We start from the raw sequence: 27,500 nt of genomic DNA on the forward strand, positions 1-27,500 counted from the left end.
CCCCTGAGCGCCGACCGTCCCCGTCCCCTGAGCGCCGACCGTCCCCCCGTCCCCTGAGCGCCGACCGTCCCCCCGTCCCTGAGCGCCGACCGTCCCCTGAGCGCCGACCGTCCCTGAGCGCCGACCGTCCCCCGTCCCCCCCTGAGCGCCGTCCCCCGTCCCCTGAGCGCCGACCGTCCCCTGAGCGCCGACCGTCCCCCCGTCCCCTGAGCGCCGACCGTCCCCGTCCCCAGAGCGCCGACCGTCCCCCGTCCCCTGAGCGCCCGACCGTCCCCCGTCCCCTGAGCGCCGACCGTCCCCCCCCGTCCCCTGAGCGCCGACCGTCCCCCGTCCCCTGAGCGCCGACCGTCCCCCCGTCCCCTGAGCGCCGACCGTCCCCCCGTCCCCCCCCCGTCCCCGACCGTCCCCAGAGCGCGACCGTCCCCCCGTCCCCTGAGCGCCGACCGTCCCCCGTCCCCTGAGCGCCGACCGTCCCCCCGTCCCTGAGCGCCGACCGTCCCCTGAGCGCCGACCGTCCCAGAGCGCCGACCCCCCCCGTCCCGAGCGCCGACCGTCCCCCGTCCCCTGAGCGCCGACCGTCCCCCCGTCCCCAGAGCGCCGACCGTCCCCCCGTCCCCAGAGCGCCGACCGTCCCCCCGTCCTCGTCCCGGAGCGTCCTCGCGTCCTTCCTCGCGTCCTTCCTCGCGTCCTTCCTTGCGTCAGAACCCGACACCGTTAAAACCACTATTTTCACGCCGTCCCGTCGGACTCGGGTCGGGGTTCTGTTCTCACCCGGGCGTCCGCGATGCGTCGGCAGATCGCGGCGTAACTCGCCCGGCGTCGCCATGTGACCGCGGTCGTCGTGACTCTCCGTCCGTCCGTCACGCGGAGCGGCTTCGTAACTCACCAAAGTCGCACTCAGACGTTTGGACAGGTTTTTGAGGGACGGGGGACTTCAGAGGGAATTAAAGGATTTTAAAGAGCGTCTTGTCCCAAAAATATCGTACGGTATGATCCTGGTCTGGTCCTGATCCTGGTCTGATCCTGGTCTGATCCTGGTCTGATCCTGGTCTGATCCTGGTCTTGGTCTGGTCCTGGTCCCGGTCTTGGTCCTGGTCTTGGTCTGGTCCTGGTCCTGGTCCGGGTCCTGGTCCGGGTCCTGGTCCGGGTCCTGGTCTGGTCTTGGTCTGGTCCTGATCCCGGTCCTGGTCCTGATCTCGGTCTTGGTCCTGGTCCTGGTCTTGATCCTGGTCTTGATCCTGGTCTGGTCCTGATTCTGGTCTGATCCTGGTCTTGGTCTGGTCCTGGTCCCGGTCCTGGTCCCGGTCTTGGTCCTGGTCTTGGTCTGGTCCTGATCCTGGTCCTGGTCCGGGTCCTGGTCCGGGTCCTGGTTTGGTCTTGGTCTGGTCCTGATCGGTCCTGGTCCTGATCTCGGTCTTGGTCCCAGTCCTGGTCTTGATCCTGGTCTTCCTGGTCTGTCTGTCTGATTCTGGTCTGTCTGGTCTGGTCTGTGGTCTGGTCCTGGTCTGGTCTGGTCTGTCCTGGTCCTGGTCCTGGTCTGGTCTGGTCCTGTGGTCTGAGTCTTGGTCCCGGTCCTGGTCTTGATCCTGGTCTTGATCCTGGTCTTGGTCCCGGTCCTGGTCCTGGTCTTGATCCTGGTCTTGATCCTGGTCTTGATCCCGGTCTTGGTCCTGATCCTGGTCTTGATCCTGGTCTTGGTCCCGGTCTTGGTCCCGGTCTTGATCCTGGTCTTGATCCTGGTCTTGATCCTGGTCCTGGTCCGGGTCCTGGTTTGGTCTTGGTCTGGTCCTGATCCCGGTCCTGGTCCTGATCTCGGTCTTGGTCCCAGTCCTGGTCTTGATCCTGGTCTTGATCCTGGTCTGGTCCTGATTCTGGTCTGATCCTGGTCTTGGTCTGGTCCTGGTCCCGGTCTGGTCCTGGTCTTGGTCTGGTCCTGATCCTGGTCCTGGTCCTGGTCTGGTCCTGGTCCTGGTCCCGGTCCTGGTCTTGATCCTGGTCTTGGTCCTGGTCCTGGTCTTGATCCTGGTCTTGATCCTGGTCTTGATCCTGGTCTTGATCCTGGTCTTGGTCCCGGTCTTGGTCCTGATCCTGGTCTTGATCCTGGTCTTGATCCTGGTCTTGATCCTGGTCTTGATCCTGGTCTTGGTCCCGGTCTTGGTCCTGATCCCGGTCTTGGTCCTGGTTTCAGAGGCAGACGGTGGAGCTGATCCCGATCTCCAAGGTCACGTACAAGTGGAAGGGCGACGCCCACCTGTTCTACGTCTACGGCAACGAGCGCCAGGTGAGCGCCGACTACCCCGCCACCTGCTGCTGCGCGGTCATGTGACCTGTGACCCGCCTCCAGCCCCGCCCCCAGCCTCCAGCCCGCCCCCGCCCCAGCCCCGCCCCCAGCCCCGCCCCCAGCCTCCAGCCCCGCCCCAGCCCCGCCTCCTCCTGCTGCATGTTCTCGTCGCTGGTTCTTAATCTCTGAATTTTTCCAAAAGTCTGTGGGGAAAAAAATGAATAGAAAATGTGGTTCCTGAACCAGGAGGTGGCGCCGTCGAGTTCTAAGAATATGAAATGAAAATATATACAGTTATATTCTGCTCACAGACTGAAGGGGCACTCTAGTCCTACTCTAGTCCTGGTCTAGTCCTGGTCTAGTCCTGTCTAGTCCTGGTCTAGTCCTGGTCTAGTCCTGGTCTAGTCCTGGTCTAGTCCTGGTCTGTGAGCCGTTCTGGGTTTAGGGTTTGATTGTGTTTTTTTTTGTTATTTTTTTGCATTTGTGTTCTGCCTGTAACTGCCTTTACGACCACTAAGAGGTGCTGTTCACTCAGACCTCACACCTCAGACGTTTCTCAGACGTTTCTCAGACGTTTCTCAGACGTTCCTCAGACGTTCCTCAGACGTTCCTCAGACTCTACAGGACAAACTCGACCGGTGTTAAATAAAACAGAATGATATAAAAGTGTTTGTGGGTTCAAACATGTCGCTGTTTTCGGTTTAAATGATCTTTTCAATAAAATGTTTCTTCCTCCAAAGTCCAGCTCCACTGAGCCAAACATCTGTTCAATAAAGACAAGTTTTACAACCAGGTCGACTTTCATTTGTTTATTTAAATACAAACACTCTGACCACAGGTGTGACCACAGGTGTGACCACGGGTGTGACCACAGGTGTGACCACGGGTGTGACCACGGGTGTGACCACGGGTGTGACCACGGGTGTGACCACGGGTGTGACCACGGGTGTGACCACGGGTGTGACCACAGGTGTGACCACAGGTGTGAGCACAGGTGTGACCACAGGTGTGACCACAGGTGTGAACATGCTGAGCCCTGCACATGGCCGTGCCCCACAAATGCACCTTACCCCTTGATCTGACCCCTAAACCCAGCTGCACTCTTAACTGTAGCTCTAACCCTAGGCCTAAATTTAACCCGAGCCCGAGCCCCAGGCTTATAATAATTATAATAATTATAATAATTATAATAATTATAGTAATTCAAATAAAATTATAAATAAAAATCTTTATGTAACAAACAAAGATACCGGAAGTTAAAAAAGAGAAGTGATTTTATTCACAATTATATATTTGTTGTTTGTTTTTTTTGTTTTTTAAATAATTTCGAGTTCAGTTTTTTGTGTTTCCTGAAAAACTTGAAAAAATCACGAATATTTCAGGAAAGTGTCGAAATATATATATATTTTTCTTTTTTTTTTTCTTTTTTTTGTGTCGATAAATCACGCGCTGAACGCTGTGGTGACGTCACACTGCGCTTTTCCCCCCAAAACTCCGCCAAGCTCCGCCCCGTGTTTCCGGGGCTTCCGGTGGGGGGCGGGACCTCCTAACTGTAACCCGCGCCCTCACGGGCACGACGCACGCACACGTCCCGGCGCACGCGACCCGGTAAGTCACGCACGATCGGCGCAGTTCGGCTCTTTCCGGAGTCACGCGCTTTTTTCACTTTAAACTTTAGGACCGGACTAAAAGTGGTCCAGAACTGGGTCTAAACCAGGACCACAGCAGGGTCTGGACCAGGACTTGAACAGGGTCTAAACCAGGACTTGAACAGGGTCTAAACCAGGACCACAGTAGGGTCTGGACCAGGACTGAACCAGGTCTGGACCAGGACTTGAACAGGGTCTAAACCAGGACTTGAACAGGGTCTAAACCAGATCTAAACTAGGACTTGAACAGGGTGTAACCCAGAACTAACCCAGAACTAACCCAGAACTAACCCAGGACTGAACCAGGACTAGAAGAGACTTTAATCCAGGAGTAAAACCTGGTTCTGGACCAGGACTAAGTGAATAATCACGTTTGGTCTGATCTTGTAATGTAATAACAGTTTATGGAGCAACAACAGATTCACCACAGAAGTACACAGAAGTACTGCAGTACTACACACTACTACACACTACTACACAGTACTACACACTACTACACACTACTACTGCAGTACACAGAGCAGATTACTGCGTTTTGAAGTACTCTGGGGAGTATTTCGACTCAGTGCAGGATTTTTAGTTTGAGTCTGAAAAAGTTTCAGTTCAGATCCGGAACCGTTTTAGGTCTGGACTCTTGAACTGGTTTAAATCCACAGTGCTGGTCCTGGTTTAGTCCTGGTTTAGTCCTGGTTTAGTCCTGGTTTAGTCCTGGTTTAGCTGGTTTAGTCCTGGTTTAGACCTGGTTTATTACCTGGTTTAGTCCTGGTTTAGACCTGGTTTAGTCCTGGTTTAGTCCTGGTTTAGACCTGGTTTAGTCCTGGTTTTAGTCCTGGTTTAGTCCTGGTTTAGACCTGGTTTAGTCCTGGGTCCTGGTTTAGTCCTGGTTTAGACCTGGTTTAGTCCTGGTTTAGTCCTGGTTTAGTCCTGGTTTAGTCCTGGTTTAGACCTGGTTTAGTCCTGGTTTAGTCCTGGTTTAGTCCTGGTTTAGACCTGGTTTAGTCCTGGTTTAGTCCTGGTTTAGACCTGGTTTAGTCCTGTTTAAGTCCTGGTTTAGTCCTGGTTTAGTCCTGGTTTAGTCCTGCTTTAGTTCTGGTTTAGTCCTGGTTTAGACCTGCTTTAGTTCTGGTTTAGTCCTGGTTTAGACCTGGTTTAGTCCTGGTTTAGTCCTGGTTTAGTCCTGGTTTAGACCTGGTTTAGTCCTGGTTTAGTCCTGGTTTAGTCCTGGTTCTTTTTGGACTTTTGTTGGAGTTGTTTCTCGTGTCGTTTATTTTGTCCTGAGTCGGTCTGGATCTTGGACTGGGGACAAAGAAACAGGACCTACTTCAGACCTGGACCAGGCCCGGTCCAGGCCCGGTCCAGGCCCGGTCCAGGTCTGGTCCAGGTCTGGTCTGTGGTCAGGCGGGTCACAGGGCGGAGCTGGACTCTTAATGACAGACTCAGACTCTGGGGATTTTTGTGGGAAGTTTTATCTTCTCCAGATCCTAAACATGGACCAGTTTAGTCCTGGTTTAGACCTGGTTTAGTCCTGGTTTAGTTCTGGTTTAGTTCTGGTTTAGACCTGATTTAGACCTGGTTTAGTCCTGGTTTAGTCCTGGTTTAGTCGTGTTTAGTCCTGGTTTAGTCCTGGTTTAGTCCTGGTTTTAGTCCTGGTTTAGTCCTGGTTTAGTCCTGGTTTAGTTTAGTCCTGGTTTAGTTTAGTCCTGGTTTAGTCCTGGTTTAGTCCTGGTTTAGTCCTGGTTTAGTCCTGGTTTAGTCCTGGTTTAGTCCTGGTTTAGTCCTGTTTTAGTTTAGTCCTGGTTTAGTCCTGGTTTAGTCCTGGTTTAGTCCTGGTTTAGTCCTGGTTTAGTCCGTTTAGTCCTGTTTAGTCCTGGTTTAGTCCTGGTTTAGTCCTGGTTTAGTCCTGGTTTAGTCCTGGTTTAGTCCTGGTTTAGTCTGGTTTAGTTTAGTCCTGGTTTAGTCCTGGTTTAGTCCTGGTTTAGTCCTGGTTTAGTCCTGGTTTAGTCCTGGTTTAGTCCTGGTTTAGTCCTGGTTTAGTCCTGGTTTAGTCCTGGTTTAGTCCTGGTTTAGTCCGGACTCGGGGTTGGTTCACAGGAAGTTGTGGAGGAGGAGATAAGGTCCATCTGTTTCCACTGAACATGAAGTAAACAACAAGACGAACACGAGTACAAGTACTACAAATACTACTACAAATACTACAAATACTACTACAAATACTACAAATACTACAAATACTACTACAAACTACTACTACTACTACTACAAATACTACTACAAATACTACTACAAATACTACTACAAATACTACTACTACTACTACTACAAGCTACTACAAACTAATACTACTACAAAATACTACAACTACTACTACTACAAACTACTACTACTACTAAAATACTACTACAATACTACTACAAATACTACTACAAATACTACAACTACTACAAATACAACAAATACTACAAATACTACTACAACTACTACAAATACTACTACAATATACTACTACTACTAAAATACTACTACTACAAAACTACTACAAATACTACTACATAACTACTACTATACTACAAATACTACTACAAGTACTACAAATACTACTACTAAAAATACTACTACAACTACTACTACTACAATACTACTACAAATACTACTACAAATACTACTACAAGTACTACAAATACTACTACAAATACTACAAATACTACTACAAATACTACTACAAATACTACTACAATACTACTACAAACTACTTACTACAAATACTACTACTACTACTACTACTACTACAAACTACTACAAATACTACTAAATACTACTACTACTACAAATACTACTACAAATACTACTACAAATACTACTACTACTACAAACTACTACTACAAATACTACTACAAAACTACTACTACAACTACTACTACTACTATACTACTACAAATACTACTACTAAATACTACTACAATACTACTACTACAAATACTACTACAATACTACTACTACTACAAATACTACAAACTACTACAAATACTACTACAAACTACTACTACAAATACTACTACAAACTACTACTACTACTAGTACTACTACAAATACTACTACAAATACTACTACAAATACTACTACTACTACTACTACAAATACTACTACAAACTACTACTACTAAATACTACTAAATACTACAAATACTACTACAAATACTACTACAAATACTACTACAAGTACTACTACAAATACTACTAAAATACTACTACAAATACTACTACTACTACTACTACAAATACTACTACAAATACTACTACAATACTACTACAAATACTACTACAAATACTACTACACTACTACTACTACTACAAATACTACTACAATACTACTACTACTACAAATACTACTACAAATACTACTACTACTACTACTACTACTACTACAAATACTACAAATACTACTACAAATACTACTACTAATACTACTACTACAAGTACTACAAGTACTACAAATACTACTACAAATACTACTACAATACTACTACAAGTACTACAAATACTACTACAAATACTACTACTACTACAAGTACAACAAATATTACAAAAACTACTACTACTACTACTACAATTACTACTACAGATACTACAAGTACTACAAATACTTTTACTGCATGTTCTCGTTCTGTCGTTTCTGTTTGTTTTTACAAAAGAAACTTTGACCTGAGAAAATCCACGAGTCCAGACCCAGACCTGGTCTAGTCCTGGTTTAGACCTGGTTTAGACCTGGTCTAGTCCTGGTTTAGACCTGGTTTAGACCTGGTCTAGTCCTGGTTTAGACCTGGTTTAGTCCTGGTTTAGTCCTGGTTTAGACCTGGTTTAGACCTGGTCTAGTCCTGGTTTAGACCTGGTCTAGTCCTGGTTTAGTCCTGGTTTAGTCCTGGTTTAGTCCTGGTTTAGACCTGGTTTGATTCTTTAAGACTTTATTAGAAAAAAAAAAGAAAAAAACTAAACATGTTTGACCTCTGACCCTCAGGAGCTGACAGGTGCAGACAGGAGCTGACAGGTGCTGACAGGAGCTGACAGGTGCAGACAGGAGCTGACAGGTGCTGACAGGAGCAGACAGGTGCAGACAGGAGCTGACAGGTGCTGACAGGAGCTGACAGGAGCAGACAGGAGCTGACAGGAGCTGACAGGAGCTGACAGGAGCTGACAGGAGCAGACAGGAGCTGACAGGTGCTGACAGGAGCTGACAGGAGCAGACAGCTGACAGGAGCTGACAGCTGACAGGTGCTGACAGGAGCTGACAGGAGCTGACAGGAGCTGACAGGTGCTGACAGGAGCTGACAGGAGCTGACAGGTGCTGACAGGAGCTGACAGGAGCTGACAGGAGCAGACAGGAGCTGACAGGAGCTGACAGGTGCTGACAGGAGCTGACTGACAGGTGCTGACAGGAGCTGACAGGAGCTGACAGGAGCAGGTGTTTGAGGCTGATCTTATTGTAAACAGGAAGTGCGAGGGCGTCGGAAACAGGAAGTGAGATCAGAGACGACCTGTGGTCACATTTAAGACACACAAGTCCTGGTCTAGACTTAGACCTGGTTTAGACCTGGTTTAGTCCTGGTCTAGACTTAGACCTGGTTTAGTTCTGGTTTAGTCCTGGTCTAGACTTAGACCTGGTTTAGTCCTGGTTTAGTTCCTGGTCTAGACTTAGACCTGGTTTAGTCCTGGTTTAGTCCTGGTTTAGTCCTGGTCTAGACTTAGACCTGGTTTAGTCCTGGTTTAGTCCTGGTCTAGACTTAGACCTGGTTTAGTCCTGGTTTAGTCCTGGTCTAGACTTAGACCTGGTTTAGTCCTGGTTTAGTCCTGGTTTAGTCCTGGTCTAGACTTAGACCTGGTTTAGTCCTGGTTTAGTCCTGGTCTAGACTTAGACCTGGTTTAGTCCTGGTTTAGTCCTGGCCTAGATTTAGACCGGGTCTAGTCCTGGTTTAGACCTGGTCTAGACTTAGACCTGGTTTAGACCTGGTTTAGTCCTGGTCTGGGCTTAGACCTGGTTTAGTTCTGGTTTAGTCCTGGTCTAGACTTAGACCTGGTTTAGTCCTGGTTTAGTCCTGGTCTAGACTTAGACCTGGATTAGTCCTGGTTTAGTCCTGGTCTAGACTTAGACCTGGATTAGTCCTGGTTTAGTCCTGGTCTAGACTTAGACCTGGATTAGTCCTGGTTTAGTCCTGGTCTAGACTTAGACCTGGTTTAGACCTGGTTTAGTCTCAGACTCAGTGAAAAAGAAAGTGCATTTTATATGAAACTCTAAAACAAACCAAGACCAGGACCAGGACCAAGACCAAGACCAATACCAGGACCAGGACCAAGACCAGGACCAAGACCAGGACCAAGACCAAGACCAAGACCAGGACCAAGACCAGGACCAAGACCAAGACCAAGACCAAGACCAGGACCAAGACCAAGACCAATACCAGGACCAGGACCAAGACCAGGACCAAGACCAATACCAGGACCAGGACCAAGACCAGGACCAGGACCAAGACCAAGACCAAGACCAATACCAGGACCAAGACCAGGACCAGGACCAAGACCAGGACCAGGACCAAGACCAAGACTAAGTCATACAGTAAAGTACTGCAGTCATACTTTAAAGTACTACAGTCATACTTTAAAGTACTACAGTCATACAGTAAAGTACTACAGTCATACTTTAAAGTACTACAGTCATACTTTAAAGTACTGCAGTCATACTTTAAAGTACTACAGTCATACTTTAAAGTACTACAGTCATACAGTAAAGTACTGCAGTCATACTTTAAAGTACTACAGTCATACTTTAAAGTACTACAGTCATACTTTAAAGTACTACAGTCATACAGTAAAGTACTGCAGTCATACGGTAAAGTACTACAGTCATACTTTAAAGTACTACAGTCATACTTTAAAGTACTACAGTCATACAGTAAAGTACTGCAGTCATACAGTAAAGTACTACAGTCATACAGTAAAGTACTACAGTCATACTTTAAAGTACTACAGTCATACAGTAAAGTACTGCAGTCATATAGTAAAGTACTACAGTCATACAGTAAAGTACTACAGTCATACGGTAAAGTACTACAGTCATACTTTAAAGTACTACAGTCATACAGTAAAGTACTACAGTCATACTTTAAAGTACTACAGTCATACTTTAAAGTACTGCAGTCATACAGTAAAGTACTGCAGTCATACAGTAAAGTACTACAGTCATACAGTAAAGTACTACAGTCATACTTTAAAGTACTACAGTCATACAGTAAAGTACTGCAGTCATACAGTAAAGTACACAGTAAAGTACTACAGTACTAAAGTACTACAGTCATACAGTAAAGTACTACAGTCATACTTTAAAGTACTACAGTCATACGGTAAAGTACTACAGTCATACAGTAAAGTACTACAGTCATACGGTAAAGTACTACAGTCATACAGTAAAGTACTGCAGTATTTTTAAAGGGTGATTTTTAATTTTTTATTTTAAACTCTTAAAATTTCAGCAACTAAAATTCAAAATAAAAATAATTCAGACATGTTTTTGTGCGAAATTCTGAGTTTTTAAACTCTAAATCTGATGTGAGGGTCCAGACTCTCCAGATCCGGTTTGGATCCTGGGACCATCCTCCAAACGGGTCCGGACTCTCCAGATCCGGTTTGGATCCTGGGACCATCCTCCAAACGGGTCCGGACTCTCCAGATCCGGTTTGGATCCTGGTCCGTGTCGTTTTTCTCATGTTTTTATTGTGATGATTTTGATGATGTCATCCTCCCGGAGGCAGCCAATCACAGCCCTCGCTCACAGTCACATGACCCAGGGCCTCGGCTCAACTGAGCGCGCTCAGACAAGTCCAAACATGAACCAGGACTAAACCAGAACTAAACCAGGACTAACCCAGGACTGAACCAGGACTAAACCAGAACTGAACCAGGACTAAACCAGGACTAAACCAGGACTAACCCAGGACTAAACCAGGACTGAACCAGGACTGAATAAGGACTAAACCAGAACTAAACCAGGACTAAACCAGGACTAAACCAGAACTAAACCAGGACTAAACCAGGACTCAACCAGGACTGAACCAGGACTAAACCAGGTCTAAACCAGGTCTAAACCAGAACTAAACCAGAACTAAACCAGGACTAAACCAGAACTAAACCAGGACTAAACCAGGACTGAACCAGGACTGAACCAGGACTGAACCAGGTCTTGTTCTGTCCCACAGGAAGTGTCATTTTATGGACGTCCTGATGCTGATGATGCGAGGCCACGCCCCCGTCCCCTGCAGATGACATCACAGGTTTAGCCCCGCCCCGGTCGTCATGGCGATGAGGAGGAGGCTGTGCGTGCTGACGTTGGCCGCCGCCGTGTTGTTCCTCGTGCTCGCCACGCACAGCCACTTCCTGTCTCTCACCTCGCTCCCCCGCAGCCCGACGGCCGCCGCCGCCTCGCCCCAAGACTCTGGTTCCCATCATGCATCTGTGCAGCCCGTGACCTCTGACCCCCGGACACGCCCCCCGCCCGACGCTTTGGAGCGGAAACAGGAGGCGGAGAAACGGTGAGTCCGACGACGGTGAGCGGCGTTTTAGATCAACTGAATCAAAATCATTTAATTCAGAATCAAAATCATTTAATTCAGAGTCAAAATAATTTAATTCAGAATCAAAATAATTTAATTCAGAGTCAAAATCATTTAATTCAGAATCAAAATCATTTAATTCAGAGTCAAAATCATTTAATTCAGAATCAAAATCATTTAATTCAGAGTCAAAATCATTTAATTCAGAATCAAAATCATTTAATTCAGAGTCAAAATCATTTAATTCAGAATCAAAATCATTTAATTCAGAGTCAAAATCATTTAATTCAGAGTCAAAATCATTTAATTCAGAGTCAAAATCATTTAATTCAGAATCAAAATAATTTAATTCAGAGTCAAAATAATTTAATTCAGAATCAAAATCATTTAATTCAGAGTCAAAATCATTTAATTCAGAATCAAAATCATTTAATTCAGAGTCAAAATCATTTAATTCAGAATCAAAAGCATTTAATTCAGAGTCAAAATAATTTAATTCAGAATCAAAATCATTTAATTCAGAGTCAAAATCATTTAATTCAGAATCAAAATCATTTAATTCAGAGTCAAAATCATTTAATTCAGAGTCAAAATCATTTAATTCAGAATCAAAATCATTTAATTCAGAGTCAAAATTATTTAATTCAGAATCAAAATAATTTAATTCAGAGTCAAAATCATTTAATTCAGAATCAAAATCATTTAATTCAGAGTCAAAATCATTTAATTCAGAGTCAAAATCATTTAATTCAGAGTCAAAATCATTTAATTCAGAATCAAAATCATTTAATTCAGAGTCAAAATCATTTAATTCAGAATCAAAATCATTTAATTCAGAATCAAAATCATTTAATTCAGAGTCAAAATCATTTAATTCAGAATCAAAATCATTTAATTCAGAGTCAAAATCATTTAAATTAGAGTCAAAATCATTTAATTCAGAATCAAAATCATTTAATTCAGAATCAAAAACATTTAATTTAGAGTCAGAATCATTTAATTCAGAATCAAAATAATTTAATTCAGAGTCAAAATCATTTAATTCAGAATCAAAATCATTTAATTCAGAGTCAAAATCATTTAATTCAGAATCAAAATCATTTAATTCAGAATCAAAATCATTTAATTCAGAGTCAAAATCATTTAATTCAGAATCAAAACCATTTAATTTAGAGTCAAAATCATTTAATTCAGAATCAAAATCATTTAATTCAGAGTCAAAATAATTTAATTCAGAATCAAAATCATTTAATTCAGAATCAAAATCATTTAATTCAGAGTCAAAATAATTTAATTCAGAATCAAAACCATTTAATTTAGAGTCAAAATCATTTAATTCAGAATCAAAATCATTTAATTCAGAATCAAAATCATTTAATTCAGAATCAAAACCATTTAATTTAGAGTCAAAATCATTTAATTCAGAATCAAAATCATTTAATTCAGAATCAAAATCATTTAATTCAGAGTCAAAATAATTTAATTCAGAATCAAAACCATTTAATTTAGAGTCAAAATCATTTAATTCAGAATCAAAATCATTTAATTCAGAGTCAAAATCATTTAATTCAGAATTAAAATCATTTAATTCAGAATCAAGATGAATTTGTCTTTTACAAGTTCATGTAAACATTGAAACGATTATTGTGATTTAATTTGAATTCTGAAGCGTTTGGTTTGTTCTGATTTTAAAGAAAACATAATTTCTTCCTGAATCATGTTTCACGTTTATTTTTCTTCAAAATAATTCTGATTGTTGGGTTAATGTTGGAGTCAAGACCAAGACCGGTCCAAGACCACAAGGTCCAGAGACCAGGACAAGACCAAGACCACGGCCCATCGAGACCAAATCGAGACCAAATCGAGACCAAATCAAGACCAAATCAAGACCGTCTTTGTCATTTCCTACATTAATTTGTATTTTAGTTATTTTTGTAAATTTATATCAATGTTTTTATGAATCTATCTACATTTGATCACTCGAGACCGAGACAAGACCGAGTCCAAATGCCTTCAAGACCGAGACAAAACCGAGACAAATCCGAGACAAGACCAAGACCACAAAAAACAGGAGGCCGGTCTGAAGACCAAGACCGGTCTCGTACTACGACGCTTTGTTCTTCTGACGCGTTGATCCGGATGATCCGGCTCCTCCGGTCTGGTCTCGGGACTTTGATCCCGGTCTTGGATTTGTGGGCTGAGGTTTGGTCTTTGTGTTCAGGTCGTGCGGTTGTGATTCCTGCGTCTCTGACGTGTCGAGCTCCGATTGGTTCAAACAAAGATTCGACCCCGAGAAGCGACCAATCCTGACGCAGAACCAGACCATCGACCCCCAGGCCCTCAGCTGGTGGATGGTGAGTCCTGGTCCGGTCCTGGTTTAGACCTGGTTTAGTTCTGGTTTAGTCCTGATTTAGTCCTGGTTTAGTCCTGGTCCAATCCTGGTTTAGTCCTGGTTTAGTCCAGGTTTAGACCTGGTTTAGACCTGGTTTAGACCTGGTTTAGTTCTGGTTTAGACCTGGTTCAGTCCTGGTTTAGTTCTGGTTTAGACCTGGTTCAGTCCTGGTTTAGTCCTGGTTTAGTCCAGGCTTAGACCTGGTTTAGTTCTGGTTTAGACCTGGTTCAGTCCTGGTTTAGTCCTGGTTTAGTCCAGGCTTAGTCCAGGTTTAGACCTGGTTTAGTCCAGGTTTAGACCTGGTTTAGACCTGGTTTAGTCCAGGTTTAGACCTGGTTTAGTCCAGGTTTAGACCTGGTTTAGACCTGGTTTAGTTCTGGTTTAGACCTGGTTCAGTCCTGGTTTAGTCCTGGTTTAGTCCAGGCTTAGTCCAGGTTTAGACCTGGTTTAGTCCAGGCTTAGACCTGGTTTAGACCTGGTTTAGTTCTGGTTTAGACCTGGTTCAGTCCTGATTTAGTCCTGGTTTAGTCCAGGCTTAGTCCAGGTTTAGACCTGGTTTAGTCCAGGTTTATTCCTGGTTTAGACCTGGTTTAGTCCAGGTTTAGTCCTGGTTTAGTTCTTGTTTGTCTCTTCAGTCTCTCCAGCGTTCGGGAAACGGCCGCTCTCTACAGGAAGTGATATCAGAGCTGTTTAAGGTCATAGCCCCGCCCCCGGAGCCGCAGAAGCCCCGCCCCTCGCTATGTCGGACCTGCGCCGTCGTCGGGAACTCGGGAAACCTCCGGAATTCAGGCTACGGACGCCTTATCGACTCTCACCAGTCTGTGCTCAGGTGACGCCCGTTTAGATGCTTTTTTACTGAAATATACGTTTATTTCACATATTTCCATAAATAATAAATGACATTATCATAAATAATAAATGACATTATCATAAATCATAAACGATATTCTCATAATTGAAATGACATTATTGTAATTAATAAATGGCATTATCATAATTAATAAATGACATTATAATTAATAAATTACATTATCATAATTAATAAATTACATTATCATAATTAATAAACGACATAATCATAAATACTAAATGACATTATAATTAATAAATGGCATGATCATAATTAATGACATTATCATAAATTATAAATGACATTATCATAAATTCTAAATGACATAATAAATAATAAATGACATTATAATTAGTAAATGACATTATCATAATTAATAAATGGCATTATCATACGGTAAATAATAAACTGTATATGAAATAATCAACAGATACATAAAGACTTTTGTTATAATATCCACAAATAGAAATAAAAATAAAAATAAGGTTCTGAAAAGCAGTGGGGAGAAGTCGTGTTTATCGACTCGTTTTACACTCAGACTCTTACAGCGCGTCACATTACTCACGTACAAACAGAAATATTGCGTCGTTTACTTTCAGATAACGATTCCTTCTCGAGCGTACCTCGCTTTAAACGGATAGTTTGGGTTTTTGACATAAACCTGAGTGTCGTCCCCGTGAGCAGCGTCCGGTGAGTCGAGGTACTGACCGTTATCGAAAGTCGTCCGACAAGTTCACTGAGAACAGAATAAAAACAATCTGTGTTCAACAGAGTGAAACATTTACATCACAAAACCATCGTCGCCAAAAAGTCAGACTCATTATCACTTAACGCTAGACCTGGTTTAGTCCTGGTTTAGACCTGGTTTAGTCCTGGTTTAGACCTGGTTTAGACCTGGTTTAGTCCTGGTTTAGACCTGGTTTAGACCTGGTTTAGTCCTGGTTTAGACCTGGTTTAGTCCTGGTTTAGTCCTGGTTTAGACCTGGTTTAGTCCTGGTTTAGACCTGGTTTAGTCCTGGTTTAGTCCTGGTTTAGACCTGGTCTGAGTTGTGGTTCTGGTCCTGGTCTAGTCCTGGTCTGAGTTGTGGTTCTGGTCCTGGTCTAGTCCTGGTCTAGTCCTGGTCTGAGTTGTGGTTCTGGTCTCAGGATGAACCGCGCTGTGACTTGGGGCTTTGAACGGGACGTGGGGAATCGCACTACGCATCACTTCCTGTACCCGGAGAGCGCCGTGGACCTGCCGCCTCGAGTCCACCTGGTCCTCGTGCCCTTCAAGATCCGAGACCTGGAGTGGGTCCGGAGCGCCCTGACCACCGGGAACATCACCATGTAAGACCTGAGGGACCTGAGTGAGACCTGAGTGAGACTTGAGTGAGACCTGAGTGAGACTTGAGTGACCTGAGTGAGACATGTGAGACCTGAGTGAGACCTGAGTGACCTGAGTGAGACTTGAGTGAGACTTGAGTGACCTGAGTGAGACATGTGAGACCTGAGTGACCTGAGTGAGATCTGAGTGAGACCTGAGTGACCTGAGTGAGACTTGAGTGAGACTTGTGAGACTTGAGTGACCTGAGTGAGACCTGAGTGACCTGAGTGAGACTTGAGTGAGACCTGAGTGAGACCTGAGTGAGACTTGAGTGACCTGAGTGAGACATGTGAGACCTGAGTGAGACCTGAGTGACCTGAGTGAGACTTGAGTGACCTGAGTGAGACATGTGAGACCTGAGTGACCTGAGTGAGATCTGAGTGAGACCTGAGTGACCAGAGTGAGACTTGAGTGAGACTTGAGTGAGACTTGTGAGACCTGAGTGACCTGAGTGAGACATGAGTGACCTGAGTGAGACCTGATTGACCTGAGTGAGACCTGAGTGACCTGAGTGAGACCTGAGTGAGACCTGAGTGAGACTTGAGTGACCTGAGTGAGACATGTGAGACCTGAGTGAGACCTGAGTGAGACCTGAGTGAGACATGTGAGACCTGAGTGACCTGAGTGAGACCTGAGTGACCTGAGTGAGACTTGAGTGAGACTTGTGAGACCTGAGTGACCTGAGTGAGACATGAGTGACCTGAGTGAGACCTGAGTGAGACCTGAGTGACCTGAGTGAGACCTGAGTGAGACCTGAGTGACCTGAGTGAGACCTGAGTGACCTGAGTGAGACCTGAGTGACCTGAGTGAGACCTGAGTCAAACCCTAACCCTCTCTCCTCTGATTGGTTCAGGACCTACATGCGGGTGAAGGACCGGGTCTCGGCGGATCCAGACCGGGTTCTGGTCTTGAGTCCAGAATTCTTCAGATACGTCCACGAGCGCTGGACCCAGAACCACGGGCGCTACCCGTCCACCGGGCTCATCGCCGTCATCTACGCCCTGCACACCTGCGACCGGGTACCGACGGGACCGGGACCGGGACGGGACCGAGACGGGACCGAGACGGGACGGGACGGGACGGGACGGGACGGGACCGGACGGGACCGGACGGAGACGGGACGGGACGGGACGGGACCGGGACGGACGGGACCCGAGACGGGACCGGGCCCGGGACCGGACGGGACGGGACCGGATGGGACCGAGACGAGACCGGGACGGGACCGGGACCGGGACCGGGGACCGGGACCGGGACGGGACCGGGACGGGACCGGGACGGGACCGGACGGGACCGAGACGGGACCGAGACGGGACCGAGACGGGACCGGACGGACCGGGGACGGGACCGGGACGGGACCGGGACGGGACCAGGGACGGGCCCAGGACGGGACCGAGACGGGACTGAGACGGGACCGGGACTGAGACGGGACCGAGACGGGACCGGGACCGGGACCGGGACGGGGGACCGGGACGGGACGGGACGACGGGACCGGGACGGGACCGGGACGGGACGGGACCGGGACGGGACGGGACGGACGGGACCGGGACCGGGACGGGACGGGACGGGACCGGGACGGGACCGACGGGACCGAGACGGGACCGGGACCGGGACCGGGACCGGGACGGGACCGGGACGGGACCGGGACGGGACCGGGACGGGACCGGACGGACCGGGACGGGACGAGACCCGGGGACGGGACCGGGACCGGGACCGGGACGGACCGAGACGGGACCGGGACGAGACGGACCGGACGGGACCGGGACGGGACGGGACGGGACGGGACCGGGACCGGGACGGGACCGGGACGGGACCGAGACGAGACCGGGACGAGACCGGACCGGACGGGACCGGGGACGGGACCGGACGGGGACGGGACGGGGACGGGACCGAGACGGGACCGGGACGAGGGACCGGACGGGACGGGACCGGGGACCGGGACCGGGACCGAGACGAGACCGGGACGAGACCGGGAACGGGACGGGACCGGGACGGGACCGAGACGGGACCGGGACGGGACCGGACGGGACCGGGACGGGACCGGGACGGGACCGGGACGGGACCGAGATGGGACTGAGACGGGACCGGGACCGGGACGGGACCGAGATGGGACTGAGACGAGACCGGGACCGGGATGGGACTGGGACCGAGACGGGACCGGGACCAGACCACGACCGCACGGGACCGAGACGGGACCGGTACCGCGACAGGACCGGGACGGGACCGGAACCAGACCGGGACGGGACCAGGACTAAGACGGGACCGGGACGGGACTGGGACCAAGACAGGACCGGGATCGGGACGGGACTGGACCAGACCGGGACGGGACAGGGACCAAGATGGGATCGGGACGGGACCAGGACGGGACCGGGATGGGACCGGGTACGGGACCGGGACAGGACCAGACAGCGACAGGACCGGGACGGGACCACGATGGGACGGGACCAGGACGGGACTGGGACCAGGATCAGATCAGGACTAGACGGGACTAGACCAGGGAACAAACCGGAACCGGACCGGAACTGGACCAGGACTAGACCGGGGCTAGGCCAGGACTGATACCATGATTAGACCGGAACTGACACTGGGACTAAACCAGTACTGGGACTAAACCAGGTGCGGACTGGGACTAGATCGTGACTGATACTGGGATTAGACCAGGACTAAACCGGGGACTAGACTAAACCTGGTTCTTAGTGAGTCTAAAGTATGTTGTTGTTTCTCTGCTCTGATTGGCCCGTTTAAACCCTCTCTCTCCTGTGATTGGCTCAGGTCTCGGTGTTCGGCTTCGGTGCAGACGGGCACGGGGATTGGCATCATTACTGGGAGCAGAACCGTTTCGCCGGAGCGTTCCGGAAAACCGGAGTCCACAACGGAGAATACGAGACGAGCATCCTCCAGAGACTCAACCAGGACGGGAAAGTCCACCTGTACCCCGGACTAAACCAGGACTAAACTAGGACTGAACCAGGACTAAACCAGGACTAAACTAGGACTGAACCAGGACTAAACCAGGACTAGACCAGGACTAGACCAGGACTAGACCAGGACTAAAACAGGGGGTCTGCTGCCTGTTCCGACATCCCTTCATTCCGACATGTCTCTATTTAGACTTTTTTTTTTTCGTTTATTTGATGCTTTTAGTCTCGTTATTCCCACACGTCCTTTTACGTCCGACCACAGAGCTGCAGGCGTCTGTTACGTGTCTGTTACGTGTCTGTTCGGTGGAGCGTCTGTTACGTGTCGGTTCTGTGGAGCGTCTGTTTACGTGTCTGTTCTGTGTCTGTTACGTGTCGGTTCGGTGGAGCATCTGTTACGTGTCTGTTACGTGTCGGTTCGGTGGAGCGTCTGTTACGTGTCGGTTCTGTGGAGCGTCTGTTACGTGTCGGTTCGGTGGAGCGTCTGTTACGTGTCTGTTTCGTGTCAGTTCGGTGGAGCGTCTGTTACGTGTCGGTTCTGTGTAGCGTCTGTTACGTGTCGGTTCTGTGGAGCGTCTGTTACGTGTCGGTTCTGTGGAGCGTCTGTTACGTGTCGGTTTGGTGGAGCGTCTGTTCTGTGTCGGTTCGGTGGAGCGTCTGTTACGTGTCGGTTCGGTGGAGCGTCTGTTCCGTGTCGGTTCGGTGTAGCGTCTGTTACGTGTCGGTTCGGTGGAGCGTCTGTTCCGTGTCGGTTCGGTGGAGCGTCTGTTACGTGTCGGTTCGGTGTAGCGTCTGTTACGTGTCGGTTCGGTGGAGCGTCTGTTCCGTGTCGGTTCGGTGTAGCGTCTGTTACGTGTCGGTTCGGTGGAGCGTCTGTTCCGTGTCGGTTCGGTTCGGTGGAGCGTCTGTTCCGTGTCGGTTTCGGTGGAGCGTCTGTTCGTGTCGGTTCGGTGTGGAGCGTCTGTTCCGTGTCGGTTCGGTGGAGCGGCTGTTCGTGTTCGGTGGAGCGTCTGTTCGGTTCGGTGTAGCGTCTGTTCCGTGTCGGTTCGGTGTAGCGTCTGTTACGTGTCGGTTCGGTGGAGCGTCTGTTCCGTGTCGGTTCTGTGGAGCGTCTGTTCCAGAGCCCGTTTACCTTCGAACAGTTTCACGTCCTCTTCAACTCTCAGCAAACTTCTTTTCTTCTTTCCCTCACGGTTCTTGAAAAATAACGTTTATGCCGCTGCTCCGACAATTAGACGCCGACGTGTAAAGATCGACATGTCGGAATATCAGCATGGAACCTCAACCAGGACTAAACCAGGACTAAACCAGGTTTCTTGCTGAACCGTGGCCAGTGCCTCTTTTTACTGTTTTATTTGTGAATAATTATGTAAACTTCCTGTGGACTCAGTGGGCGGGGCTCGGCTGTGGGCGGGGCTCAGCTGTGGGCGGGGCTCAGCTGTGGGCGGGACTTTGTTTTATATTTTTTTTATTTTCACTTTGAGCCTTTTTAAATCTCAGCACTTTGGGCCGAGGGGGAGGAGCCGACCTTGGCCTTCGCCGCGCTCGGACTTCACCTGTTCACCTGTGGAGGGCGCTCAGCTCTGTGACGTTGTTTCTGTGTGAATTCCTCTGGTGAAAAGTTTTTATATGAAATGAAATGTTGAATTTTTTGTATTTATTTGTTTTAAGGAAAATACATTTTAAATTTGTAATTAAGCCATTTTGCCCCGATCTGTGTTTGATGTGACTTCCTGTGCCGCCCGTGACACGTGATAATGACACATGTGATAATGACACATGATAATGACATGTGATAATGACACATGATAATGACACGTGATAATGACACATGATAATGACATGTGATAATGACACATGATAATGACACACGTGATAATGACATGTGATAATGACACATAATGACACGTGATAATGACACACATGATAATGACGTGATAATGACACATGTGATAATGACACGTGAATGATACATGTGACAATGACAAACGTGATGACATGTGATAATGACACGTGATAATGACACATGATGACACGTGTGATGACACATGATAATGACACATGTGGCAATGACAAACATGATGTCACATGATAATGACTTATGATAATGACACATACAATGACACATGATGACACGTGATAATGACATGATAATGACCAATGTGATAATGACACACATGACACATAATTACACACATGATAATGGCACATGTGATAATGACATGTGATAATGACACATGTGACAATGACAAACGTGATGACACGTGATAATGACACATGTGATAATGACACATGATGACACGTGTGATGACACATGATAATGACACATGTGGCAATGACAAACGTGATGTCACATGATAATGACATGATAATGACACACATAATGACACATGATGACACACGTGATAATGACACACATGACACATAATTAAACACATGATAATGGCACATGTGACAATGACACGTGATAATCAGACATAATGACATGATAATTACACACAATAATGACCCATGTGATAATGAAACACATGATAATTACACATATGATAATGACACACATAATGACCCATGTGATGACACACATGATAATGACACACATAATTACACATATGATAATGACACGTGATAATTACACATATGATAATGACACATATGATACTGACACTGTACGAGGCTCCACCCCCATGCTCCCACATGACAATTCTCCATAAAAACATGACACCAAACTGTAGCAGGAACAAGAGGGAAGTTTATTTAGTGTAAACATGCGTAAAGAGTCAACAAACAAACAAACAAATGAATAAACAAACAAACAAATAAAATATATACGGAAATAAATTAGAGAAGATTTGGTCCAAACTGAACAGAGACGATCATGTGACCTGCAGCGAGGAATATGATTGGTCCAAATGCTGCAACACCTCAAAACCTGGTCTGGTCTCTGGTCTCTGGTCTGGTCTCTGGTCTCTGGTCTGGTCTGGTCTCTGGTCTCTGGTCTCTGGTCTCTGGTCTGGTCTCTGGTCTCAGTCGAGTTCTTGGACAAATGAAGCAGGGAACAGTCCTCTCTGATCTGGAGCATCAATTACAGAACCAACCTGAAACACAAGAAGAAAAAATAGTAGTAGTAGTAGTAGTACTAGTAGTAGTAGTAGTAGTAGTAGTAGTAGTTTTAGTACTGACCCACCAGTCCGGATCTGGTTTCTCGTGGACCATGAGGATTTGTCCTTCTCTGAAGCTCAGCTCGTCTCCGTGGTCGGCGTCGCAGTCGTACATCGCCACCACGCGCTCCGTCACCGCGGCGATGGGGGGAGGGGCCACCACGCACTCAATCACCGTGGTGACGCTGCCTCCAGCCCCGCCCCCTCTCGCCCTGACCCCGCCTCTCCCCCCACCCACCTGAAAAACAACAAAACAACAAGCATTAAACCAGGACTAAACCAGGACTAAACCAGGACTGAACCAGGACTAAACCAGGACTAAAGCAGGTCTAAACCAAGACTGACCAATGAAGTGCGAGGCCTGGGTTGGGGGGCGGGCCCTCGGCTGTCGTTCTCCAGGCTCTGAGACCTCTGATTGGCCGGGCTTCTGTCAGAGTTAATCTGATTGGACGAATAAGAAACATCGCTGTCGGCGCGACGGACTCCTGCAGAGACAAAGACTTAGACCAAGACTAGACCAGGACTAGACCAAGACTGAACCAGGACTAGACCAGGACTGAATCAGGACTAGACCAGGACTAGACCAGGACTAGACCAGGACTAAACCAGGACTAGACCAGGACTAAACCAGAACTGAACCAGGACTAAACCAGAACTGAACCAGGACTAAACCAGGACTGGACCAGGACTGGACCCGGACTGGACCTTGACCCAAACAGGACTAAAAAAGACCCAAATCAGAACAAAAACAGGTCTGAACCAGGACTTAAGAAGGACTAAATCAGGACTAGACCAGGACTAGACCAGGACTAGACCCGGACTTGCCTCTGCTGTGGCGGTCGGCGTTGGCGGGCGTCGCTCTGAGGACAGAAGCAGGTCGTGTTAAACAGAAAAGAAAACGTTTAGAAAAATCAAAATAAAACTCCGACTCACTGCGAGCGCGAGGAGGCGGGGCCATGTACGGAGGAGGCGGGGCCATCTACGGAGGAGGCGGGGCCACGGGAGGTCCGGGGCTGGACTCTGAGATCTGGACTCAGGTGAGGGTCGAGGGCATGAAAAACTAAATCCTGAACATTTAAGGAGTCAACAGGGGCAGTAGAGGCAGTAGAGGCAGTAGGGGCAGTAGAGGCAGTAGAGGCAGTAGAGGCAGTAGAGGCAGTAGGGGGCAGTAGGGCAGTAGAGGCAGTAGAGGCAGTAGAGGCAGTAGGGCAGTAGAGGCAGTAGAGGCAGTAGAGGCAGTAGGGGCAGTAGAGGCAGTAGGGCAGTCAGTAGGGGCAGTGCAGTAGGCAGTAGGAGGCAGTAGGGGCAGTAGAGGCAGTAGAGGCAGTAGAGGCAGTAGGGGCAGTAGGGCAGTAGAGGCAGTAGAGGCAGTAGAGGCAGTAGAGGCAGTAGGGGCAGCAGTAGAGGCAGTAGGGCAGTAGAGGCAGTAGGGGCAGTAGAGGCAGTAGAGGCAGTAGGGGCAGTAGAGGCAGTAGGGGGCAGTAGAGGCAGTAGCAGTAGGGGCAGTAGGGGCAGTAGAGGCAGTAGAGGCAGTAGGGGCAGTAGAGGCAGTAGAGGCAGTAGGGGGCAGTAGGGCAGTAGGGGGCAGTAGTAGGCAGTAGGGGCAGTAGAGGCAGTAGAGGCAGTAGGCAGTAGGCAGTAGAGGCAGTAGGGGCAGTAGAGGCAGTAGTAGTAGAGGCAGTAGAGGCAGTAGAGGCAGTAGGGGCAGTAGAGGGCAGTAGGGCAGTAGGGCAGTAGGGGCAGTAGGAGGCAGTAGGGGCAGTAGAGGCAGTAGAGGCAGTAGGGGCAGTAGAGGCAGTAGAGGCAGTAGGGGGCAGTAGGGCAGTAGGGGCAGTAGGGGCAGTAGGGGCAGTAGAGGCAGTAGAGGCAGTAGGGCAGTAGGGGCAGTAGGGGCAGTAGGGGCAGTAGGGGCAGTAGGGGGCAGTAGGGCAGTAGAGGCAGTAGGCAGTAGGGGCAGTAGAGGCAGTAGTAGGGGCAGTAGAGGCAGTAGGAGGCAGTAGTAGGGCAGTAGTAGGGCAGTAGGGCAGTAGAGGCAGTAGAGGCAGTAGAGGCAGTAGGGGCAGTAGGGGCAGTAGGGGCAGTAGAGGCAGTAGGGGCAGTAGGGCAGTAGAGGCAGTAGGGCAGTAGAGGCAGTAGGGGCAGTAGGGCAGTAGGGCAGTAGGCAGTAGGGGCAGTAGGGCAGTAGGGCAGTAGGGGCAGTAGAGGCAGTAGGGGGCAGTAGGGGGCAGTAGGGGCAGTAGGGGCAGTGGGGGGCAGTAGGGGCAGTAGAGGCAGTAGGGCAGTAGGGCAGTAGAGGCAGTAGGCAGTAGGGGGCAGTAGGGGCAGTAGGGGCAGTAGGGGCAGTAGGGGCAGTAGAGGCAGGGGCAGTAGAGGCAGTAGGGCAGTAGAGGCAGTAGAGGCAGTAGGGCAGTAGGGCAGTAGAGGTAGGGGCAGTAGGGGCAGTAGGGCAGTAGGCAGTAGGGGCAGTAGGGCAGTAGAGGCAGTAGGGGCAGTAGGGGCAGTAGGGGCAGTAGGGCAGTAGGCAGGGCAGTAGAGGCAGTAGAGGCAGTAGGGGCAGTAGAGGCAGTAGAGGCAGTAGGGGCAGTAGAGGCAGTAGGGGCAGTAGAGGCAGTAGGGGCAGTAGAGGCAGTAGAGGCAGTAGAGGCAGTAGGGGCAGTAGAGGCAGTAGGGGCAGTAGGGCAGTAGGGGCAGTAGGGGCAGTAGAGGCAGTAGAGGCAGTAGGGCAGTAGAGGCAGTAGGCAGTAGGGCAGTAGAGGCAGTAGGGGCAGTAGGGGCAGTAGAGGCAGTAGAGGCAGTAGGCAGGGGGCAGTAGAGGCAGTAGGCAGGGGCAGTAGGGGGCAGTAGGGGGCAGTAGGGGCAGTAGGGGCAGTAGTAGGGGGCAGTAGGGGCAGTAGGGGCAGTAGGGGGCAGTAGGGGGCAGTAGGGGGCAGTAGGGGCAGTAGGGGCAGTAGGGGCAGTAGGGGCAGTAGGGGGCAGTAGGGGCAGTAGGGCAGTAGGGGGCAGTAGGGGCAGTAGGGGCAGTAGGGGCAGTAGGGGGCAGTAGGCAGTAGGGGCAGTAGGGGCAGTAGGGGGCAGTAGGGCAGTAGAGGCAGTAGGGGCAGTAGGGGCAGTAGGCAGGGCAGTAGGGGCAGTAGGGCAGTAGGGGGCAGTAGGGGCAGTAGGGGCAGTAGGGGCAGTAGGGGCAGCAGTAGGGGGGCAGTAGGGGCAGTAGGGCAGTAGGGGGCAGTAGGGGCAGTAGGGGCAGTAGGGGCAGTAGGGGCAGTAGGGGGCAGTAGGGCAGTAGGGGGCAGTAGGGCAGTAGGGCAGTAGGGGCAGTAGAGGGCAGTAGGGCAGTAGGGGGGGCAGTAGGGGCAGTAGGGGCAGTAGGGGCAGTAGGGGCAGTAGCAGGGGCAGTAGGGGCAGTAGGGGCAGTAGGGGCAGTGGGGGCAGTAGGGGCAGTAGTAGGGGGCAGTAGGGGAAGTAGGGGGCAGTAGGGGAAGTAGGGGGCAGTAGGGGCAGTAGGGGCAGTAGGGGCAGTGGCAGTAGGGCAGTAGGGGCAGTAGGCAGTAGGGCAGTAGGGGGGCAGTAGTAGAGGCAGTAGGGCAGTAGAGGGCAGTAGAGGCAGTAGAGGCAGTAGGGGCAGTAGAGGCAGTAGAGGCAGTAGTAGGCAGTAGAGGCAGTAGCAGTAGGGCAGTAGAGGCAGTAGAGGCAGTAGGGGCAGTAGAGGGCAGTAGAGGCAGTAGGGGGCAGTAGGGCAGTAGGGGCAGTAGTAGGGGGCAGTAGGGGAAGTAGTGGCAGAAGGGGGCAGTAGGGGCAGTAGGGGCAGTGGGGGGCAGTAGGGGCAGTAGGGGGCAGTAGGGGCAGTAGGGGCAGTAGTAGGGGCAGTAGGGGCAGAAGGGGGCAGTAGGGGGCAGGGGCAGTAGGGGGCAGTAGGGGCAGTGGGGGCAGTAGAGGCAGTAGGGGCAGTAGAGGCAGTAGAGGCAGTAGTAGGGGCAGTAGAGGCAGTAGGGGCAGTAGTAGGGCAGTAGGGCAGTAGGGGCAGTAGGGGCAGTAGGGGCAGTAGGGGGGCAGTAGGGGCAGTAGGGGCAGTAGGGGCAGTAGGGGCAGTAGGGGCAGTAGGGGCAGTAGGGGGCAGTAGGGGGCAGTAGGGGGCAGTAGGGGCAGTAGGGGGCAGTGGGGGGCAGTAGGGGCAGTAGGGGCAGTAGGGGGCAGTAGGGGGCAGTAGGGGGCAGTAGGGGGCAGTGGGGGGCAGTAGAGGCAGTAGGGGCAGTAGGGGGCAGTGGGGAGGGGCAGTAGGGGCAGTAGTAGGGGGCAGTAGGGGCAGTGGGGGCAGTAGGGGCAGTAGGGGCAGTGGGGGCAGTACGGGCAGTAGGGGCAGTGGGGGGCAGTAGAGGCAGTAGGGGCAGTAGGGGGCAGTGGGGGGGCAGTAGGGGCAGTAGTAGGGGGCAGTAGGGGAAGTAGGGGCAGAAGGGGGCAGTAGGGGGTAGCAGGGGTCGTTACCGTGTTTGTTGGACTCGGAGCACGTCCTTTTGCGTCTCGCGGCCACAGGGGGCGGGGTCAGGGAGCACTTCCTGTTTCCCGTCTGCGCGAGGAAGAGCTCCGCCTCCTCGTCCTCGTCTCCGCCCACGGGGGGAGGGGCTGCACACACTCGCGCGTGATTGGACGAAAGAGGAAAACGTTGACGTCAAAAACGGAAACGCGTGACTGACCTTTGACCCGTGGCGGCAGGGGCGGGGCCGGGGACGTGGCGCCCGCCGGCGTCGCCAGTCTACGGCCAATCGCCAGAGAGGAGGGCGGGGCAAAGAGCGAAGTGGACGACGTGATTGGACGAGAGGAGAAAGAGAAAGAGGAGCGCTCGTTTTTCACTGGAAAACTCTGGAAGGAGCAGAAGAAGTATTTTTAGTATTTGTAGTAGTACTAGCAGTATTAGCAGTACTAGTAGTACTTACAGTACCTCAGGTTCCTCGTCGCTGTCGTACAGTAGTAGTAGTAGTAGTAGTAGTAGTAGTACTTGTAATAGTACTTGTAGTACTTGTAGTTCCTCAGGTTCTTCGTCGCTGTCATACAGTAGTAGTAGTAGTAGTAGTAGTAGTACTTGTTGTAGTACTTGTAGTACTTGTAGTACCTCAGGTTCCTCGTTGCTGTCGTACAGTAGTAGTAGTAGTACTTGTAGTACCTCAGGTTCCTCGTCGTTGTCGTACAGTAGTAGTAGTAGTAGTAGTACTTGTAGTAGTACTTGTAGTACTTGTAGTACCTCAGGTTCCTCGTCGCTGTCGTACAGTAGTAGTAGTAGTAGTACTTGTAGTAGTACTTGTAGTA

The 27,500-nt window shown here is 49.5% G+C and overlaps 2 protein-coding genes and 1 long non-coding RNA gene across 6 annotated transcripts in view; 2 read left to right on the forward strand and 1 right to left on the reverse strand.

Moving 5' to 3' along the window:
* LOC110162607 (protein SSUH2 homolog) overlaps positions 1-2,357 on the forward strand; it is a 24,845-nt gene extending 22,488 nt beyond the window's left edge. Inside the window, exon 12 of the mRNA XM_055159346.1 lies at positions 2,189-2,357. Within this exon, the coding sequence (XP_055015321.1) occupies positions 2,189-2,326 (138 nt within the window). The 3' untranslated portion in view covers positions 2,327-2,357. The remainder of the gene's footprint in view (positions 1-2,188) is intronic.
* Positions 2,358-3,807: 1,450 nt separating this feature from the next.
* Positions 3,808-19,927, forward strand: st3gal8 (ST3 beta-galactoside alpha-2,3-sialyltransferase 8). Of its 4 annotated transcripts, none has more exons than XM_020927499.2 (7): positions 3,808-3,889; positions 11,171-11,503; positions 13,746-13,878; positions 14,552-14,745; positions 15,913-16,092; positions 16,983-17,148; positions 18,899-19,927. In XM_020927499.2, the coding sequence occupies exons 2-7, from the start codon at positions 11,268-11,270 to the stop codon at positions 19,079-19,081; spliced, it is 1,092 nt and encodes a 363-aa protein (XP_020783158.1). In that variant the 5' UTR covers positions 3,808-3,889; positions 11,171-11,267; the 3' UTR covers positions 19,082-19,927. The 4 variants fall into 4 exon arrangements, with proteins under 4 accessions (XP_020783158.1, XP_055015216.1, XP_055015215.1 ...); XM_055159241.1 differs by lacking the exon at positions 3,808-3,889 and adding an exon at positions 7,990-8,011; XM_055159240.1 differs by lacking the exon at positions 3,808-3,889 and adding an exon at positions 8,009-8,031.
* A 1,950-nt stretch (positions 19,928-21,877) lies between these two features.
* LOC129410646 (uncharacterized) lies at positions 21,878-22,806 on the reverse strand. Its single transcript, XR_008632958.1, has 3 exons — positions 22,548-22,806; positions 22,225-22,440; positions 21,878-22,139 (listed from the first exon to the last, which is right to left on the reverse strand). It is a non-coding gene; the product is annotated as an uncharacterized LOC129410646 (long non-coding RNA).
* Between the last annotated feature and the right edge of the window lie 4,694 nt (positions 22,807-27,500).

The sequence above is a fragment of the Boleophthalmus pectinirostris genome, unplaced genomic scaffold (genome assembly GCF_026225935.1).
Source record: "Boleophthalmus pectinirostris isolate CB_2022bp ecotype Guang Dong unplaced genomic scaffold, ASM2622593v1 HiC_scaffold_23, whole genome shotgun sequence".
Lineage (NCBI taxonomy): Eukaryota > Metazoa > Chordata > Actinopteri > Gobiiformes > Gobiidae > Boleophthalmus > Boleophthalmus pectinirostris.

Coding starts and splice junctions, on each gene's coding strand:
- st3gal8 (XM_020927499.2), top strand. CDS start 11,268: ATGGCGATGAGGAGGAGGCTGTGCGTGCTGACGTTGGCCGCCGCCGTG. Junction 13,879..14,551: donor AGGCCCTCAGCTGGTGGATG/GTGAGTCCTGGT, acceptor TTGTCTCTTCAG/TCTCTCCAGCGTTCGGGAAA. Junction 17,149..18,898: donor CCCTGCACACCTGCGACCGG/GTACCGACGGGA, acceptor TGATTGGCTCAG/GTCTCGGTGTTCGGCTTCGG.